Source organism: Oratosquilla oratoria, chromosome 41 (genome assembly GCF_046742065.1).
Source record: "Oratosquilla oratoria isolate Oo_2021 chromosome 41, ASM4674206v1, whole genome shotgun sequence".
Taxonomy (NCBI): Eukaryota; Metazoa; Arthropoda; class Malacostraca; order Stomatopoda; family Squillidae; genus Oratosquilla; species Oratosquilla oratoria.
Genome location: NC_134817.1, coordinates 23,745,305 through 23,767,187, shown reverse-complemented (window position 1 = coordinate 23,767,187; position 21,883 = coordinate 23,745,305). Strand labels below are relative to the sequence as shown.

General features: G+C 44.3%; 1 protein-coding gene across 1 annotated transcript in view; it reads left to right on the top strand.

Moving 5' to 3' along the window:
• The first annotated feature begins 2,513 nt into the window (after positions 1-2,513).
• Positions 2,514-21,883, top strand: part of SLO2 (slowpoke 2) — a 34,785-nt gene continuing 15,415 nt past the window's right edge. Inside the window, exon 1 of the mRNA XM_076178426.1 lies at positions 2,514-2,615. Coding sequence (XP_076034541.1) covers positions 2,514-2,615 — 102 coding nt within the window. The remainder of the gene's footprint in view (positions 2,616-21,883) is intronic.

Genomic DNA, 21,883 nt, shown 5'->3' with positions numbered 1-21,883 from the left:
CGACCGCGAAATATCCTTTCTTCCCACCTACAGACACGCGTGACCCTTTCAGTTTATACATTCAATATGGCCGGTATGACTTTATGCACATATTGTACAGCCAGCCAGCCGATGTCAACAACTTCAGCACGTCCACATCTTACCCAGTCTCATCGTGAATGACAGATCTGTCTCTCTACCATCATGCAAAACCACAGTCCCCTCTGCGCCGACACTGCGACTATAACCACCCCCTGTCATCATCATCATCATCATCATCGTCATCGTCATCATCGTCATGAATCATCAATCACCACAGCCGAATTTTTTGCCACCCTCGCTGCCAATATATTATCTACATCCCCTTCCCCTTGCATCCTACATATCAGCTTTACAAAGTGCACTACAAGGAATATTCACCGTAGGTCCCACCACCCATTTGTCAACAAAATCCATTCACAGATCATCCAAACCCACCACTGCCACCAGCACCATCTTCCTGCTGGGTGCCATCTCATGTGGGCATCCTCGGCAATGGACGAATTGACAAGGCTGCTCGAAGGGCGGGATTCACCCCATTCGATGCCTACATTCCACAATCAGTAATGCTTAATAAGTGGCAAAGACGCTTGAAACATCAACCAACAAACCTCCTAAAACAGCCAAATCCCACATATATCCATGGCTGTCCTCACTGCACTATTACATCTAAGGACAGGACATTCCCACCTCACACATGGACCTCTCATGACAGAGAAGGACCCTTCCACCTGCCATTTTAAAGCTTCACTCACAGTGATAAAACACGTGCTACTAAAATCTCCAGTTTACACAATACCCCTCAACAACTATCCACTCTGTCATCTTCCATCTCAAACAGCAGTGATCCTGCACCAAGTCGTGGGCGACAAAACACTGATACCTCCATCATCTCTGCACAATTTCGCCCCCCCCCCCAAAAAAAAAAAAAAAAAAAAAATCAACCAAAATGTGAACACCCTCGACCATCACATGCAATATCAGTGGACATGCGGAAGCGATTTCCCAAGAGATGGAACCACCGGAAACTACAGTACCTAACAACAACTCCCACCGCTGCCACCACTGCCACAAGCACCAACACCACCACCACTATCAACCCCCCTTTTCGGTCGTCAGCACCACTTATCACCACATTTTACCAGCCCCAGTCTCTTGCACCAGTAGTAGTTTCTCCCCCCCCACCCCCGCCCCTGCATCACAGCCACCTTCCGGTCCCCCCACGTCACCACCTTCACCTGCACTACCAACACCGGCATTACACCCTCTCCTCACCACCACCACCCCGACCCCCTTTATTACCCTCTACCTCTCTTCCTCCTTCCCCTCCTCCCTCTCTCCCTCCCTCCCTTAGTCAGTCCCTCTTTGCCTTCTTACTCCATCCCTTTCCAACCTCCCAACCCTCCTTCATTTCCCCTTCTCGTCCCCTCTCCTTCCACCCCCTCCCCCTTTCCCATCCCTATCCTCTTTCCTTTTCCCCTCCCACCTCCCCTCCTCCTCCCTTCCCACTTCCACCTTCCCTTCCTTTCCCCTTCCTCTTCTTTTCCCCTTCTCATCACCTTCCCCTCCTCTCTTCTCCAACTCCTTCTCCCTCCTCCTCCCACCTTTCCTTTCTGCTTCTCCTCCTTCTCTTCCTCCCCTTCTCTTCCCCTCCCCTACTCTTCCCCTCCCCTACTCTTCCCCTCCCCTACTCTTTCACTGTCCTTCCTTCACCTTCCTCTTTCGTTCCACTCCCTCTCCCCTCGCCTTACACTCCTCTTCCCCTCCTTCCCTTTCTCTTCTCTTCCACTCCCCGTCCTCTTCCACTCCCCTTCTTTCACCTTCCCCTCTCCTTACACTCCCCTTCCCCTCCTTCCTCCCACTCCCCTTCTCTTCTCTTTCCCTTCCTCCCTTCCTTTCTTCCTCTTTCCGAATCCCTTTCCCTCCCTCTCCCCCTCCCCCGTCACTCACCTACTTCTCTCCTTCTACTCCTTTTCCCTTCCCTTTCCCATCATTGCCCATTTACTTCCCCCTCACCTTCTCCTTCTCCTTCCCCCTCTCCCACTCCTCCCCTCCCCCTCCCTCTCCCCATCCCTCTCCCCCTTCCCCTCTTCCATTCTCCTCCCCCATTTCCCCTTCTCTCATCTCCTCTTCCCCCACCCATTGCTCTTCACTTTCCCCTCCTCTTCCCCTTACCTTCCACATCCCCTCTCCTTCCTTTTCGCCCTTCTTCCCTTTCCTCCCTTTCCCCCTCCTCCCTTCCTCCTCCTCACCTTCCCCCCTCTTCTTCTTCCTTCCCTTCTCTCCCATCTTCCTCCTCTTTTCCCACCTTCACCTCTTCCCCCTCCTTCCCTTTACCCTTCCCTCTGCCCTTCCTCTCAACCCTTCCTCTCAACCCTTCCTCTCAACCCTTCCTCTCAACCCTTCCTCTCAACCCCCCCCCACCCTCGATTTCCACATGATATGACCAAGGTGTTTTCGATCTCGACTGACTTGCGCTCACCCTATTTACCTTCATGTCACGCCAGGACGGAGACACGGAGGGCGTAGGCCATACCTATAGTCACTTGTACGGCAGCACTTCCTGTTTCCTATGCCACAGCAACAAGGGCTCGACGGTAAGTACGTCATGGCGTATCACCAAGCAACTCTTAGCATTTTCTTGACTCGAATAACGCGCGGGTCGAGGCTTCGACGGTAGACGCTAAAAGGCCATTTACACGGTCAAACTGTTTGTCAAACCCGGTTCGTCAAACAAGCGTTTGAAGTGATGTTTGACCGTGTGAATAGGGTATTTGGTTGTCAAACCCGGTTCGTCAAACAAGCGTTTGAAGTGATGTTTGACCGTGTGAATAGGGTATTTGGTTGTCAAACCCGGTTCGTCAAACAAACGTTTGAAGTGATGTTTGACCGTGTGAATTGGGTATTTGGTTGTCAAACACGTGTATCAAACAAGTTTGACAACCAAATACAGCATTCACACGGTCAAACGTCACTTCAAACATTTGTTTGACAAACCGGGTTTGACAAACAGTTGGATCGTGTAAATGGCCCTTAACCACTGTGGAGAGCCGCTGGGGGGCGCTGGCTCCAGCGGCCCCGCTGGGAAGAGGGAGGATCGTCGAAGCCTCGACGCCGCACGTCAGCGCGCGATGTTTGCGGCAAGTTGGTCAGCCGCCGCAGATCTGGTGTTTTGGTGTACAATTCCTATTTTCTCCCAATCATGCTCGTCTTTGGGGTGTCGGATGGTGCGTTGGTCTCTTCAGCACGTGTTTTTGTCCTTTCCAGACGGTTTTGAATCGCCTGAGAAGGAGGCTCGGGAAGGGAGTGGGTAACTGTGTAAAAATAAAACCTGACATTAGGTCTGGACAAAGTCCCGTAAAAGGACGTGCCGTGCTAAGGAGGCTAATGCAACGTTGTGTGTGTAAAGTAGATGGTTTCGTTCTATATGTCCATCCATATATTAAGAACTTCAACCTTCTTTTATCATTTACCGGAAACTACCCACACAAAGAGTTGTTGTTCGCGTGTATAAGGCTACTCCCAATATTCCAGTGCTCTTTGCAATGTGTTAGGATTTGTACCTGTGCCTATTCACTGTACATACCCTTTCATGATGTTGCTCTCCCGCTTCCTCTCTCTCTCTCTCTCTCTCTCTCTCTCTCTCTCTCTCTCTCTCTCTCTCTCTCTTTTTTTTTTTTACTGTGTACCTTCTCATGCGTTTGCCCCCTCTGTGTCGATCATTTAGTACTTAGCCTTCACTTTCTTGTTGTTCTCATATTGTTGTCAGCTCATGTTACCCAGTTTAATCCGTGTTGCATCGATGTATCGATGTCTTCACTGTGTTGCTGCCTCTGTTGTGTCCACCCGCCCGTGACGCCGCCCAAGCAGACCCTACCCTCGTGCTGACATCCACACTTTGTTCTGGCCCTTTGGTGCAATTCGCTCTCTCTTCTTATTCTGTCGGTGTTGGTGTTTCCTTTGCTTCACGGGCCCGTGTGTTGTCTTTAATGACACTCTTTCATCTAACATTTGAAAATTCTCGGCAGAAGAAATTCTGTCACCGACGCGCTATCGGTGTTCGATCATTCGAGAGAGGAAAGGCGGTGGCTGGGATGTGTTACCATACGCGAGTAGTTGGTGTGGATGGCTCTACCATGTCAATCCTGTCGCTAGATTATTTACTTGTGAATGGTAAGTAACAGCAGCCATTGAATAGCAACCTTTGGCGCGGATGCCACACTCTGCACCCGACAGGGTTGAGCCTGGCACGCCAAATAATTTTGAAATTTTGTAGTAAGGTTATCAGAAAATAACGTCGCCAGTTCAATAAAGCGTAATTGGACAAGAAATCAAACCGAAACCAGAGATTCTAGGATTTATATTCATTGACACATTTTCTAAGATAATGATCCCATATGAATTATGTGGCAATAATATACATTTAAAGAAATAAAGAATAATGTTGACACGACGCAGGATTCCACAAACCAAAGAAACTGGCGCTGTTTATTTTCTTCAAAAGGCTGTCGACTTCTAGAATAGTTTCGGAATCCTAGAAATACGACATAATTGCAAATCATTAAAAGATACTTCAGTTCTACTGTATTTGTTACCATTAGGGTATGACGATGAGATATCACACCGTAAATCAGATCTGAATGAATATGTTGGGCGTTTCTTGTGCTGTTACGATGGACTGGCCCGTCCGAACTTGAGCGAAAAGTCAGAAGTCCCCATTATCCTCACCCGTTTTCTTTCTCCAGTTCATCAAAGACCAATCCGTGAATATTTCGAAGTCCCATGGAAACATCACACACCCCAATCACCTTAGTCCTTCACTCTTACGCTGAAGAATCATGTGAACGCTCCCATGCTGCTCTGGTACGGCACGTAGATCCCCACATTTGCCATGAGCACCTAAGAGAACTTTTGAGGCAACTTTTTGGCTTCTGGGATCACATAGATGCACAGAGCGTAGTCAGGAATTGTTTCTTATGGGTTAATGCATTCATCTAGGGAGCTGTTTTAGTACCCAGTAAAATCGCTGATTTCATTCAGCTTATTCTTATGTTAGTGGTGAGGATGTTCTCAGTAAAATCATAGGAATCATAAGACCAAAATCATGTCAGATCTACTGTTTGACCTTTCAAATGCTTCTACATCAAATGTCAGAAACTTTATTCTCCCAATGCTTTCAGTGAATTCAAAGAGCTAACTGCATTATCATTATCTTTTTCTCTGCTCTGAAGTTATCATTATTGCTATGTCTTATCACTAAACGGTAGACTTTTGTCTCACCTATGTACTGATGACTTTTTTTTTCTTTCAATCTTTCCATCATGTATAATAATTCAGATATTTTCAACGATTTTGTCTTTCCTTTTCTGGTATTAACTTAAGGCCATCGGTCTTGATAGAGCTACATATATTGTTCTCAAGAACGTGCTTCCACGCCCATGTCCCGCCCAATCAAAACGTAATATTCGCCCAACCTTGTGTCTCAGTATACTTAAGTTTGAACTTCCCAAAAGAAGTACTGTTTGGCCGGTCTCAACTGTCTTTTATTTAATCTTTTTGACTCTGTCCTGAGGCTACGACGTAGTCTGGCCCCTGATGCGTAAAGTACAATTAATTAGTGAGTACAGATCTAAGAAAAGAAATACCAAGTAAGGACGGGACCTTTATTAGACCATGTTTCGCTTCTAACAGCTTTATCAGTTGCATAGCCATAGAACACATATCTGAGAATAATTAGGAAGACCCGGAGTAACAGGGGAGGGGGTCATTGGAGCCCAGGAAAGGTACGAGCACTTCAGTACGAGTCAAATTCTCCCGCTCAGCATCGACTGCCATATGTACGATGCATCACACTACTTGCATTATAAGATATAAGGTCATTTGGCATGGGATGCATCTTTGCTTATGAAGACAAAATCGTCAACCTAAACTTAGCTTCAAGAATTATGACTTTATTAACTAGTTAACTAATTAAGTTCATGTCCATCGTTTTACATTCTGCAGTCATTTCCAACATAGCTTGTTAACAGACCACACAAAGGCAGATAATTTGAATGCATAACACCCATTTTAGCTGAACACACAAACAGCAGGCTAAAGAGGACAAAGTAATAAAACAATTCCCCAATCTAAACGTGAGAAGCTAATTGTAAATCTACTGTGGAATCCCAGCTAAGATCTACGGCTGAAAATTGGAGATTGACGAAGGCAGCGAAGGCAAACCTTAGGAGTGTACAAACAGCAATGGAGAGATCAATGCTGGGAAATAACACAGAGCAACAGACTGGAGCAAAATATATTGAGAATGCGATAAAGCAAAAATATATTTGGGGGGGTCAGGTAGCCAGAGAGGATGATGAGATATGAAGCAAGTGTATTGCTGACTGGACGCCGTAAGATAGGAAGCGTGGAAGATAAAAACGAGACAGAGGGTAGAGATACAAGATAGAGAAGTTTATATGTGTGACGTGGCATAGGATGGCGCAGTCATGATGTTCATGGAAGAAATTGGAAGAAGCTTTTGTTTAGCAGTGGATTACACATGGATTAATGATTTGATTATGGTGGGTCATAGGGCCCATGGATGACCCAATTTGGGGTTTGGGTCACCACAGGCTTAGTCCAAAACTTTGTGAATGGAATAGATATGCTACCAGTCACGTTGATCAACTTTCTCGTTGTAGTTAGTCGTTGAATCATGAAAGAGGGGAGTGGAATCATCGTGTGACCATTTACGAAGTTTAGCAATATGCTGATTTTTTTTTTTTTTACTTGAGGAAACATTTACTTTTTATCTTAAAAATGTACACGAATCTGTTGCCACTGAAGTCTAGCTTCCCTCAGTTTTGCTTAGGCAGAGAACAGTTATCGATAACTAACGCTTTGCCATACTCCGTTAGATCATGGTCATGGGTCAACTTCAAGGTCATGATTAGGTCACAAAGGTCAGGCCATGGACGCTTGATAATTAGAACTGACGGTGAGGACATCGCCTCCTCCTCGTCCTCCTCCTCCTCCTCCTCCTCCTCTTCCTCCTCTTCCTCCTCAAGTACAAAAGCTAAGAACTGCTAAAGAACTGCTACTTAGGCCCTCCCTCCTTCCCTTCCTCCCTTCCTCCCTCCCTCCTTCCCTTCCTTCCTTCCTCCCTCCCTCCCTCCCTCCCTCCCTCCTTCCCTTCCTCCCTCCCTCCCTCCCTCCTTCCCTTCCTCCCTCCCTCCCTCCCTCCCTACTTCCCATTTTCGTTCACTTCCTCCCTCCTTCCCTCCCTCCCTCCCTCCCCTTCCCTCCCTCCCTCCCTCCCTCCCTCCTTCCCTCCTTCCCATTCTCGTTCACTTCCTCCCTCCCTCGCCCACCTCAAGTCCGGCCCCCCGTGTTTGGAAGGAGTAAACTTGGTGGTCACCGTAACGAGGCTCGTGTTTACTAAAATACCTATTATACATGGCGTGAAAGTGGACAAGCCCATGTAAAGGCTTATAATAGTGAGTTATGGTTTTTTTCAAGAATGACATTGTGGGTGGGGCTCATATTGTCTTTGACTTTTTCTTTTAGCAGTCTTCACTATAACCATACCCTTTGGCCATATATACTGCGGTATGTATGCCATTTATGTAGCTTTATATTTGCACCTAAAAAGTTAATCAGAATTTAGAAGTCGATGAAGATCTAAATAGATAATTTTTTCTATGTCATGAATTAGATTGATATTATGACATATCGGAATAAACAAAATTGAGATGCATAAATTAGGATGAATGAATATATATGTATATATATAATGTATATGTATACTGTATATATAATGTGAAACTGTGAGTGTAGGTGTAGGTGTAGTTGTGTGTGTGTTTGTGTGTGTGTGTGTGTGTGTGTGTCTGTTTACCTAAATGTAGTATATGATGTGTGAGATTTGTGTTCATGGGATCTCATCCTTATCTCCATTTACCAAACTTTATCTTGCATTTATTTATGTTTTTGGCTAGGATTGTCTCTTGTAGCGTGATCCACATATTGATACATGGTGCACATTGAAAAAAACGTACATCCTAACATTCTGCTGACAATCTCTCTTTTTTATTAATTTTTTTTATTTATTTATTTATTTATCTATTTATGTACTTTTATGACTTCTTGTTGCTCTTTCATTCCATATTAACAGATCCTTTGTTAATTTTTCTCTTTGTTCCACTGCTTTAAGCCTTATCATGTCTCATATCTCTAATCTGTCAGGCTTGGGATCTGTGTTTTATCTTATGTCTTATGTGAAATTACCACAACACTGCTTCATATTCTTGGCCGGGTCAGACTTTCATTTTTTTATCATGTACTCATAATATGAAATCCCATTCTTATGCTCATTAACAGTTTCTATATCTCCCCCGTTACTCTATTTATAAGACTTGCTCATTAATAGTTCGTATATCTCTCCCGTTACTCTATATGACTAGCTGCCGACAAATCACCCCTTTCCCAAATTCTTAGATAATTTTCATCCTTTGTCCATATGATTTTAGTGTCTCCCATTTTGCAACTCCTTGATGGCCTCTTTTCACTTAGGCCCATTTCCATTTAGGTTTCCTCTTCTTGGTTTTGAATATCATATTCCACCTCTGGCTCCATTCATAAACCACATCTTTTCATAATCTTGGCATCATCACCAACTATAGTTGCGTAGTTACCTATGCCATTCATCATATCATTAATATACACTAAGAACATTACTGGTACCAATACCAGACCCAGGCCTTCTTCAGTCACCTCTCTCCGATCCGACATTTCATGTTTTACATCTGTCTGCATACGTCCATCACACAGGAAACCGTGAGAATCAACACCGTGTTAGATCGAAACCTTTATTGGTACGACGTTTCGCTTGTTACAGCTTTTTCAAGTACTTGAAAAAGCTGTAACAAGCGAAACGTCGTACTGATAAAGGTTTCGATCTCACACGGTGTTGATTCTCACAGTCTTGTCGGCTTTTGCCTTTGTGTTTCACACAGGAAACCCTTTATCCATCACTGTGTGCTTCCTTTAAGTCCTTCCATGTTTCCCAATTTCCAAATTAATCTTCTGTTCGGCACTTTTTTGAAAACCTTTTAAGTCCAGGTATACACAGCCTAACCAGCCTTCTCTCGTGAAATATATCAACCATTCTTGAATAGAAAGTTAACAAGTTGGTTACACATGACTTTCCTTTTAAGAATCTAGATTTTGTTTTCAATCAAGATTCATTTTTCCCCTAAATAATTCATGCATCTAACTTATAGAGGTTTTTTTCACACATTCTGGCTATCGTGCAGGTCAAAAACACAGGTCTGTAATTCGGTGGATACTGATTTGTAGATTGGCACCACATTGGCTAATTTCCAATCCTGTGGCACTTTTCCTTCTTCCAGGGAACACACAGTCAGTTTGTGCATTTTATTCAATTGTTCTTGGCATTTTTTCAATGTACAATTCGAGCCTCATATGGACCCAAAGCCTGTATCTCTTTCTCCAGCTTTACATTTCTCTCTTTCAAAGTCCTATCTGATGGTGAATACAAAAAACGTTTATCTAATGGTGAATACAAAAAACGTTTATCTATTCATATGTTTAATAATTAATTTTTTCCTATATCACTCTTTCAATATCTAACCAGTATATTCCATATCCATGCTTGAACTAACCATTCACAAATGTGTACAACACCTTAGGTTCATTTTTGTATGAATCACCAACGCCCTTTTCATAGTTACTTTCTCCTTCCCTAATTCTTTTACATTCGTTCTTGGCTCCATTGTATTCTTTCTTTGTCTTCTTCGTTATTTTTCTCTCTACTTCTTCCATGCCTAATCTCTTTTGTTTTACTATTGCGCATCTTTTGTTAACCAAATATTTTATTTGTGATTCTTTCCCATTCATCCTTAGTACTACTGCAACTCCTCACATCTTTTCCTCTTCTGTCTCTCTGCCATATGTCATACGGTCTCTCACCAACCTAGATATCAATGTTTTCATTGGTCTTGGTCTCAAAAAAACACATTGTCTGGTTCCTTCTCCTTTAGGTAATTATATATCTCTAATCTTGCTGGAGTCAATTCATCTGTGTTAGTACCTTTCACTCCGATTAGTTCGTTGATTTTCTCTCCTTTTCTCTCTTCTTTTTATATTTTTTTCCAAAAATACCCCTATACCTTCTGATCTATTATTCTCTAGTAAAACTGATCTTTCCTGCTCGTTCCTACTTTTCTTCTTCTTCTTTTTCTTAAGTTTCTACCAGTTTTCCTATCTTCTATGTTTCTTCCTCTTTGCGTATTTACCAAACTAGTAGGTTCAGGGGGTATGACTTGCAGTCCCCCCTCTATACCTCCACAAATCAAAATTTTCCATAAAATCATTTATATCATTGGTCTGTGTGTGTGTAATGTATGAATGTGTGTTCGTGTATCTGTGTGTGTGTATGTGTGTGTGCGCGTGTGTGTGGGTGCGTGTGTTCATGTGTAATGTATGTGTGTGTTAATGTGTGTGCAATGTATGTGTGTGTTTGTGCGTAGGTGTGTGTGTGTGTGCGTTTGTACATGTGTATGTGTGTGTTTTGATTAATTTCCACTGTGTGCTCAGGTAGCTTAGAATGGATAATGCAAGTACATTACGTAATTCATGGTATATTGAACTCAGTAGAATAGTTCTAAGATTATTATTAGATAGTACCACTGTAGTACTAGGAAGAATTGTCTCGTTGACCAAATTTGACCGTAGGAGACAATTCTTGCAATTTATGACATTGTTCGATACCAGTAGTGCTTCTTTTGCTCCTCTCTATCGTTGTTTATCCTTACGCGAGGATGTAGTTCTCTACTGAAGATTGATCGCTGCTTCACCTAAGGCGCGCTACTTTCGGTTGCAGCAGAAAGGGATGGAGGTTGGAGGTGGAGGTGGGAGGTGGGAGGAGCAGCAGCAGTGGCAGCAGCAGTAATAGTAGTAGTAGTAGTAGTAGTAGTAGTAGTAGTAGCAGTAGTCGTAGTAGTTTATATGAATTGTAACCTTGCCTGTGATATAAATATATATATATATATATAATCTTAACCTTCTTCTGGATCGTGTGTGTATAGTCTTCTTTGTTGTAAGTACTGTACATACAACGGGGGAGAAGTTGTCGTTTTCTTACCGGATGTCGAGTCCTCAGAAGAGTCCGGCAAGAACTCTTAAGAGTAGATGACCAGACCACCGCCTCAGGTTCGTCTGCAATTCGCTTTGTACAGTCATCATCTCGTACCAAGAAGAGGTTAAAGGAAGAAGTTCTCCCAGCTGAAGGTAAGGACACCTTTGCAGCCAGCCAGCCAGCCAGACAACACCACGCAATGAAAACCCCGCGAAAGGGAAAGCAGCCAGACGCTTTGGTCGCGCTCGTGACCTCTGGTAAACATTTTGTTAAGAGAAATCTTTGCTGTGCCGTTGTTCTTCGTGGACGATGCGATGGCAGCACACTCAGGCCTTACTCACTCATGGTGTTTATTGAATTTCCCTTTCAGTTCAGTACCGTGTTTCCTGCATTATGGAAATCGGCTGAGGCCTTTACCAATTTTCCCTTTGCGGGTCTCAACCCAGAGGTAACGCAGGGCTTCCCAATTTCCTAGGTAGCATTGAAACAGTAGGCCTAGATGTACATACGCAAAGGAACATAGATATTTAGGTGTACACATACGCAAAATCCACAAGCACGCACGCACGCAGGCGCACACACACACGCACACACACACACACACACACACACACACACACACACACACACACACACACACACACACACACACACACACACACTCAGACATGCACACACACTCAGACACACATACATACATAAATACGCTTACAAACACATACACACACATACTCACATACAGACACACGCACACACACATACACACATGCATACACACACGACACACACTAGCACACACACACACACACACACATACATAGACACACGCGCACTCACACACACACACACACACACACACACACACACACACACACACACACACGCACACACACATCTAGCTCTTGTAGTGGTTAGCATCGTGACCTCCCACGCTTGAAGTAACCAGTTCGCGCCGGGCTCCAGGCATGAAAGGCTTAAACTGATAGTGTAAAAAGTGACATCCTCTCTAGAGCATAGATTTTGGGTGTGTTTTGTCCGTATGCATGGTGTGCATATGAACTGTATGTGCGTGCGCGCGCGCGTGTGTGAGTGTGTGCGTGTGCGTGCGTGCGCGCGCGCGTGTGTGTGTATGTATGTGTGTGTGTGTATGTGTGTATGTGTGTGTGAGCGAGCGTGTGTGCGTGCTTGTGCGTGTGTCGTTGTGTGTGTGTGTGTGTGTGTGTGTGTGTGTATGTGTGTGTGTGTAGGCATGTGTGTGTGCGTGCGTGTGTGTGTATGTGTGTGTGTGTGTGTCTGTGGTTCAATTTCGTCTTGGATCACGGGTTGGACTTGTGATTGACAGCTATTAACTTACCGGATGAGAGTTCATAGCTTATTTATAGCCCAACCTCCTTGTGTGTGTGTGAATTCTATGTGGAATGTGTGTGTGTAATGTATGCGAAATGTGTGTGTGTGTGTGTGTACGGGGATATATGTATGTGTATGTGCGTTTTATATATATATATATATATATATATATATATTGTGTGTGTATGTGTGTGTGGATATGCGTGTGTATGTGTGTTTGAGTGCGTGTTTGTTTAAATATGGGGATATATGAATGTGTGTGCACTTTTTGTATATGTGTGTGTTTGAGCGAGTGTTTGTGTGCGTGTGTGTGTGTGTGTGTGTGTGTGTGTGTGTGTGTGTGTGTGTGTGTGTGTGTGTGTGTGAATGTTTAGGTGTGTGTGTTTGTGTGCTTATCTAGTTATATTTACTTGAATCTAGTGTACAGTATAGGAAAGGAGCAGTGCTCGTGTATCCTGGATCTTAGTCTTCAGTTATCATACTTAGTTATGTGTGTGTGTATGTGTGTGTGTGTGTGTGTGTGTGTGTGTGTGTGTGTGTGTGAGAGAGAGAGAGAGAGAGAGAGAGAGAGAGAGAGAGAGAGGTTCAACAATGTCGTGGAAGGATCACGTGTTGGATTCATGAGCGACACCATTTACCCTCCCGGATGAACTCAGACATCATTTGTAGCCTGATCTGTGGGTGTTGTCATCTTAGAGGCGCACATACGCTCACACACACTCATACACACGCACACACACACACACACACACACACACACACACACACACACACACACACACATTCTACATAGATTTACACGAGTTGATGGCGTAGTGGTATCGATCGCGGCCGCCACTACGGCGGTCCGAGTTCGTATCCCGCCCAGGGAATCTCACACACACACACACACACACACACACACACACACACACACACACACACACACACACACACACACACACACACACACATTCCACATAGATTTACACGACTCGATGGCGCAGTGGTATCGATCGCGGCCGCCACTACGGCGGTCCGAGTTCAACTCCCGCCCATTGAATCACACACACACACACACACACACACACACACACACACACACACACACACACACACACACACACACACACGCATAAACAGTACTGTTTGCCCAACAGTGTTGTGGTGCTTCTCTGCACAGGGTGGGGACCGAACTTGAGACTGCTTATGTAGTAGGCGAGCTCTCTACCCCTACACCAGTATGCCTGTGTGTGTGTATGTAAGTGTGTGTGTATGTGATGGTTTGTGCGTGTTTAGGCACGAGTATTACCAGTATTGTCGCATTTTCTAGCGCTTGGGCATTTACACACGTTGGTTGATGAGACGCCGGTAAGGAATGCTACCTTGTACTTAGATCCAGAATGCAAATCTTCATAAAACATAATTCCCTGTGTCAGGAGCACCAGTCTGAGTATATAGATTTTTTTTTCCCCTCATTAGAGCAACTTGCACGATTTCCAATTGGCATCTCCTCCTAAGAAAGTATTTTGAGTCCACCCCCACCACCTACCACAACATTCCTTGCACCATCACTGGACCTCGAGGTGCCCTACCGGGTCTCATGGCGACCTCCTAAGAGAATGGCTGGATTGCGCCCATGGGCGGTAGTAGTTAGAAGCTGCTGCAGACAGCTATCAGATCGCGCTACTGGCCTGCAGACCGCCACGCAGGCAGGCAGAACTACCCTGGCATTGCAGGCCTTAACAGGACATCAGGAAGCTCTTCTGTAGTAGTTCTTTCCTTAGCCCTCTCCCTCCTCCTCCTACTCATCCTTTATCCAGACTCGGATTTCCTGTCTCTCGAGGTACCGTCCTAACCTAAAGCCCCTACGTTGACGCTGCTGCTGATACCATTCCTATTCCTACCTCCGCCTTTGGCGCAGACTCTAAACATGGCTGCCTCCGCCTTTGGCGCAGACTCTAAACATGGCTGCCTAGCTACTGCTGTAATTGTTAAAGGGTTAAGGGCAAGATATAAAGGGTTGACCGTGTCGACTTCAAGTCACGATGCAATGGTCCCCTTTCGTGTGGAGATGCATTATGGGTATCGGGGAAAAAGAAAGAAAAATAGACAAAAAAACAGTGTTCGATTGCTCTTCGTATCTCAAATGTCCGCATATTCTAGCCCCTAGCCGTCCCAGTACACTTAAACCTGATATCTCTCGCTTTGCTGTACCTATAGAGACATAATGGGTATAAAAAGTGTACATTTTTAGGTCAAGGACTCCAATTCAATAGTTTTTGAGGCTACAAACAACTCCATTTTTAGTTTACAGTAACCATTTAAGAGAAAAGTTGTAATATATGAAAATAGATTTATACCGGGAAATAAATTTGTCTCCATTTAAATGTAAACAAACAGTAGCATAAATAGTTGAAATTCGTGACTTATCATCATGGGTGCATGAATCTTTATATTAACATGAAGTGCGCGAGTGCTATGCGCAGTGGCAGCATTTGGAAGGTGCCTAACATCCTTCTGTCTTGCATTTGCAAATGTTACGTTCTTGTAAGCACCCTTGTCACGTTCTTGTAAGCCCCTTGTCAAGTTCTTGTAAAGCCCTTGAACTAATAATGAGAGTTGTCGTGTTGATAGTAGCTGATACAGCGTTGAGTAAATCCGGACACCATTCCCTTTGGTCTTTGGTGGGCGTGTTGTCCCGCGTCTTCTCGCTCTGAAGAGGAACACGTGTTTGTTATTACATAAAAGGAAGCATAATGTCTGCATAATCCCGTAAAAGGTTATTATCCCCCCCCCTATTATTTCAATTTGTCTTACCTGATGAGCTACTCGAAGGTGGTGCTGATGGAAAGCGTCACCGCTTGATGGCGTTGTGAAAATGTCCCCCACGTAGACCGCAGAGCTTCATGACAAATCTCTCGATTGTTGGTATGTTGGCTTTGATCATCTCACTTGTTGGGTAAAGGACCAGAGAGCAGTTCGAGAGACGACGTGAGCTCGGCCACTGGATGCCACACGCAGACCATTTGCCGCTGTTTTCTTGCCCTTACTGAGGAATACTGAAGTGGTCGCGCAACTCGTTAGTGCATCAAGCGTTGGCAGTACCACCGACTTAGATGGTCCAAAGCTGTGAGTAATCACAATGTGCTGCTATGTACTTGGTAAATAAAAAAGGATTAATTATTTACAGGTTTAAGAACAGGAAAGCAACTACCATAGACAGACAATAGCACAAACACATCTTACTTAAAAAACCGGACTTAAAATGGTGTCCTGCTCCAAAGCCAATCCAGAGTTCCTAGAAACAAGAGCGGTGATGTCAAGCGATACGTGGGAAAAAGAGGAATCTATGTTTTTCGATTTTCAGCACAATTATATGGTAATCCTTGACTGTAGAAATGTATACTTTGACATCAGTATTGTCATAACGGTAGTAGAATCAAATATGAGATCAAGTGCATTGTTGACGGCTGCTTTTAATTTTTATTTATTTATTTATTATTTTCATTAGACAGGAATCACGATTAAACTCCCGTTTTTCTCTCTCTCTCTCTCCTCTTTCTCTCTGTGTTATCACCAAATGGAACCTTTGTACATCATGGCCTGAAGTCAAAAGTCGCTGAACCCACCTGCGATAACGTTGCTACGCTGGGGTGTGAGCCATGTACCACCACTGCAGCCCATCTTTATCCCCCCTCCCCTCCCCCCCACCCTCCCGCCCCGTCCTTCGGACCCGCTCCCGCCTCTGCCTCCGCTTCGCACTCGCTACCTCCTCTTGTACCAGCACCACCATGATAACCACCACCCAACAGCAACAACACCATTGTCCCCACCCCCGTGGTGACTGCCACCACCACTGACACCGACACAATTTTATCAATATTATCTCCTCCCATACCACCACCAGTATCAACTCTACTGTTATCATTACCATTTTATCTACAATCACTTGTACCATTACTAGTACCACCATACCACGGCGACGACGATCATCACTAGCGCCCCTGAAACCACCAATACATCCATTCCACCCTTACTTCTATTCTGAGGTTGTTTCCCTTCCGCCACTGTTTCCAGACAACCACGGCCACTGTTATTCCATTAGCACTGCTCTACCACGACCTCCTGTACCGTGCCATGAAATCCTACTGCCAGACCGGCTGAGCTGGGCCAGGACAACAATCGTCCTATCGCCACTTCCGGACCACCTCCACCACTACCAACTCCACCATTATCACCACCATCGCCATCATCACCATCACCACCACCATCGCCACCATCGTCACCACTATTACCAACACCTATCTTCATCCATAACCACTATTTCATGAACGTTACTTTTCCATCACATGTTTAACTCTAAACTAGCTATACCACCACAACCCACATCCGACCAAGATGTGGTCAGCAATCCAGCACGGCTACGCCGCTTCCACATCATTCTTCACAGCCACAACCATAGCGCACCATTCACCTTACTGCATCTAGGTATAGCACTAGTATTTAACATTACTGCCCTTGCTGAACTCACTGGCACCACTAGTATAAGCTTTCACTAATAGCACTGCCTCTGCTAATAGCAAGATTGCTTCCATTGTCAGTTCAGTAATCACTGTCACCAACACGTGAGATTTCCGCATTGGCACCCACAGCCACACCCTACCCATCCGCCCGTCGTTATTTCCACTGCGACATGAGAAGCCCACGAGCATGGCTGCCAACCCCCCCCCACCCCCACGGCTGTCCTTATTTAAGTATTCCCACTACGAACATCTAAGTATTCCCACTACGAACATCTAACATAAAAGAATGCCCCCCACCGACCTTCAGTTATGAACTTCCATTCTCACTCGCGCCTCCGTCGCCATCACCATCACCACCACCACCACCATCACCACATTTCCCATGAACACCTCACTATTACATTCATCTCATGTAAAACCATCACTAACCCCGCCGCCGCCGCCGCCTTTCTCCTGAACAGGCCCATCAACACCAGCATCTCAGCCATGATAACTTCCATCATCGCCGTCATCCCCACCAATATATCGCAACAATGATATCGACATTCTGTGTACCGTTGTGTCGTCCCAAGGACAAGGCGCTTTCCCACAAAGATGAGCCCCCACCCGTGAACAGTAATTCATAACTGCCATATCCACTTACTTCCAAAGCACAAAACCGAGTCATCCCAGGTTCCACTGGTGCTGCGTTATAGTCATATGCAAACACACACACACACACACACACACACACACACACACACACACACACACACACACACACACACACACACACACACACACACACAATGGGCTAAATCACTGTCACTTGTTACGTGCTTGCGTAGGTTCGAGTCCTTAGCTTGACCACCTACCAATTTCTGCATGTATGCCTCATCGAGTTCCTCGACGTTGAGGGCTTAGAATTAAAGTGAAATGTGGTTGATAAATGTAAATCACACACACACACACACACACACACACACACACACACACACACACACACACACACACACACACACAATGGACTAAATCACTGTCAATTGTTACATGCTAGCGGAGGTTCGTTTCCTTAGCTTAACTACGTATCAATTTTTGCATGTATGCCTCCTCGAGTTCCTCGACGTTGATGGCTTAGAATTAAAGTGAATTGTGGTTGATAAATGTAAATCACACACACACACACACACACACACACACACACACACACACACACACACACACACACACACACACACACACACACACACACAGGCACATACAAACACGATCCACGCTTCACGATGACTCATTCTCAGAGGATCGACCGCCTCGTGCTGGTGCCCGTCGTCGGTTCCGTCGTGTTGTGTTGAAAGAGACATCGAAGTGGAAGTCCAAGAAATACACAGTGTGTTGGAAAGCCTCGATGTAAGGGAAGTTTCAGGGCCCTGACGGATCTCAGACTGGATGTTGAAGGTATGCAGGTATTCACTGAGGTTGAGGGACATTTAGGACCAAGTTGCACTTTCAATGAGAGTAGAATGGAACAGTGTCAGTGTAGTGCCCGTTTTCAGAGGAGGAAGCCCTGTGACCAACATAAGAGCCATTTTGTGTGAAAGAATTGTAAGACAGTTGTAAACATGTTTGTGTAAATGCGAGCGTACACACACACACATACACACACACACAGACACACAGAGCCACACAAACAGATACACCCACAAATACACACACACACACGCGCGCATTGTTGGGCAAGGAGTTGTGTATATGTGTGTGTGTGTGTGTGTGTGTGTGTGTGTGAGTGCGCGCGTGCGTGTGTGTGTATGTGTGTTAGATCTCATAATTACCCATATACAGAGCGATATAAGAGCTTTGAGCTCTCATCCGAGAGGGTACAAGATGTGGATCACAAGTCCAACATGCGACCTAAGATCATGGTGAATCACGCACACACACATATGTACGCACGCAGAAAACACACTCATACACATACAAACACAAGCATTAATGTATGTGTGCGTACAAACACACACACACACGTTTGTGAACATCACACGCGTCGGATCTGAGAAACATGACAAAACGCGACACTGGGATCAAAGTTCCAGTGGGTTCGTTACATTAAATTGACAGATCCGAATAACAATAGATTGCACGTCCAGTACATTGCGGTGACAGCAACAACAGGAGCAGAAAGAGGAAGAAGACGAGGTTAAGGTTGATCCGGTGGGTGCCTCCTCTTATCAGTGTGGGTTTGTTCGTTGTCACTTGTTCGTGACGATAGATGTGGGTAGGTCACCTCCCCTTGCCACCTCGCGCTCACTCCGGAGCCACAGGTTGGGCGCTGAGATCCATCCATTCCCGGACTCTCACGATAACAAGAAGACGTTTGTGCGCCGTTTTGTCAGACTCTTCCGCAAACACTTCGATAGACCCTGGCGCCGGATCCCAGACAGGAACTCGGTCGGCACAGAATACACCACATATCGCATAAGGTACATGACAGAAAGTACTGTGATATTCAGTGCACAATGTTGTCCTGTTTCCCGGTTTTGAGACATGAGCATTAGATACTGAACTGATGAGACTTGTCGACGTTTTTTGTAACAAGTGCCGATGGAAAACCATAGGGTATCGCTGGAATAACTCCATCATATTAGAGACTTATTCGCGAGGCTCAGTCTAAGTCTATTACCAGGATTATTCGTGAATGTGAACTCCGGGTATATGGGCATGTGGCACGTCTTCCTGATGATGTTGACCCGATCCACAACGTTCCTGTCTCGACAAGAGACGACACTCGTTGGAAGAGACGAAGGAAAATCACACAAAATCCATGACTGAGGCAAATCGATCGAGTCTGCCATTAGCCCTGTGGGATGGGAAGGGTGACTGCCTGGGAGCTTGCTGGGAGAAACTTTAAGGATTGGCGACGTATTTGTGAAACGACAACCCCCCTCCCCGCTTATGCTGCTTCATGATTGACGTGTGCGTGCGCGTGTGTGTGTGTGTGTATTAACTTAATTGTATGACAGTATGCAGGAAAGGAACAACGCTAGTGTAGTCCTGTCTCTTACTCCAAACTATCATACCTGGCTTCAAATCCATGCATTGTTCCAACTTGAGATAGGTCCTTATTTGTATGTGTGTGCGTGTGTTTACATGTGTGTAAGCACGCCCTTATCTGAGAATGAATGTGAGCATATGTAGTTGCTTGACCAACGTTTTGTATCACGTGTCAGACTCGTGATCGACAATTATCTTCTTAAATGAGAGCTCAGAGCTTGTGATTAGCTCGGTCTCTAGCTAACTACTCCACTCATCAATAACATAATTCAAGGACAATAACGGTTTATAATGTTGTGATGCATATCAAGCAATGAAAAGAGCTCCATCTCCAGTCTTCAACGTAACTGCGACACTAATCAATAAAACAGTAAATTGCGTGCGCATATATATATATATATATATATATATATATATATATATATAGATAAATAGATAGATATAATATACATTTTTTCAACCACAATTCACTTTAATTCTAAGCCATCAACATCGAGAGATTCGAGGAGGCCAACATGCAGAAATTGAAACGTGTTACAGCTAAGGACTCGAACCTGCGCTAGTACGTGACAAGAGATAGTGACTTAACCGATTGTGCCATCAAGAGATGGAACAATCGGTTAAGTCACTATGACTTGTCACGTGCCATCAAGAGATGGCATAATCGGATAAGTCACTATCACTTGTCACGTGTTAGCGCAGGTTCGAGTCCTTGGCTGTACCACGTTTCAATTTCTGCATGTTGGCCTCCTTGAGTTTCTAGTTGTTGATGGCTTAGAATTAAAGTGAATTGTGGTTGATAAAAATGTATATTTGTTCACAGGGACCCATTCAGTGTTGCACATATATATAAATATATATATATATATATATATATATATGTATGTATGTATGTATATATATATATATATATATATATATCATGTATGTACGGTGAAGCAAATCAATAGTTGCAATGAAGCCTTTCAAGTAATCAAACCCGACTGTCGTTTATCGTCGTTACCTCTGATCACGAGTCCTGTCTGCAACCATTTTACCACGCAGAGCGTCTGAAAATATTGTAACCAAATATGAAAACACATCCTAACGGGAGATGAGTATTCACCAGTACAAAGTGAAGACTCACGGAACACCTGGAGGCTGAAGAGATTGATGAGAGAACTCTGACATCTTGGGAGATACAAAGCAGTTGCGTGGTTTCTTTAATGGGGTGGCTATTATTGTCGAAGTTGATATTTCTTGTTATTCCATTATTGGAGATATCATTATTGGATCATGTTATAAACCTTCCGTAGATACAAGTGCACTAAAATACCAAGTTTGACTTGGCTACCGGTAAAAGTGGAACTGTAGGAGACTGAATCATCGCCCTTTTTATAGATATAGATATAAATATGTATATACAGAGAACGGTTTGGGGCCGGCCTTATATACTGATAGAATGTATCTTACAAGAACAGCCTACGATAAAAAAATAGTTCTACTGATATATACATACATGCATGCATATATATATATATATATATATATATATATATTTATGCATGTATGCTTATAGAGTATGTACGAATACAATTTGTGTGTGCGTACGCGTTTCTGTCTGCATGTCCATATATGTGATTGCGTGCTTGGCTGTGCTTTTACTCTGCGCCTGTGTATCTATGTATATGTTTGTATGTACATATATGTGTTTGTGTATGTCTGTGTGCATGCGTGCGTGCGTTTATGCACGTTTCTTTAGGAATACATAACTATTGGACTATTTGTTTAACATTAGGGATGAACAAAAGTCTATGGATTCCAGGGCAAGATCTTATAAAGGCTTGTATTTAGATGTTTTCTTGCTGGA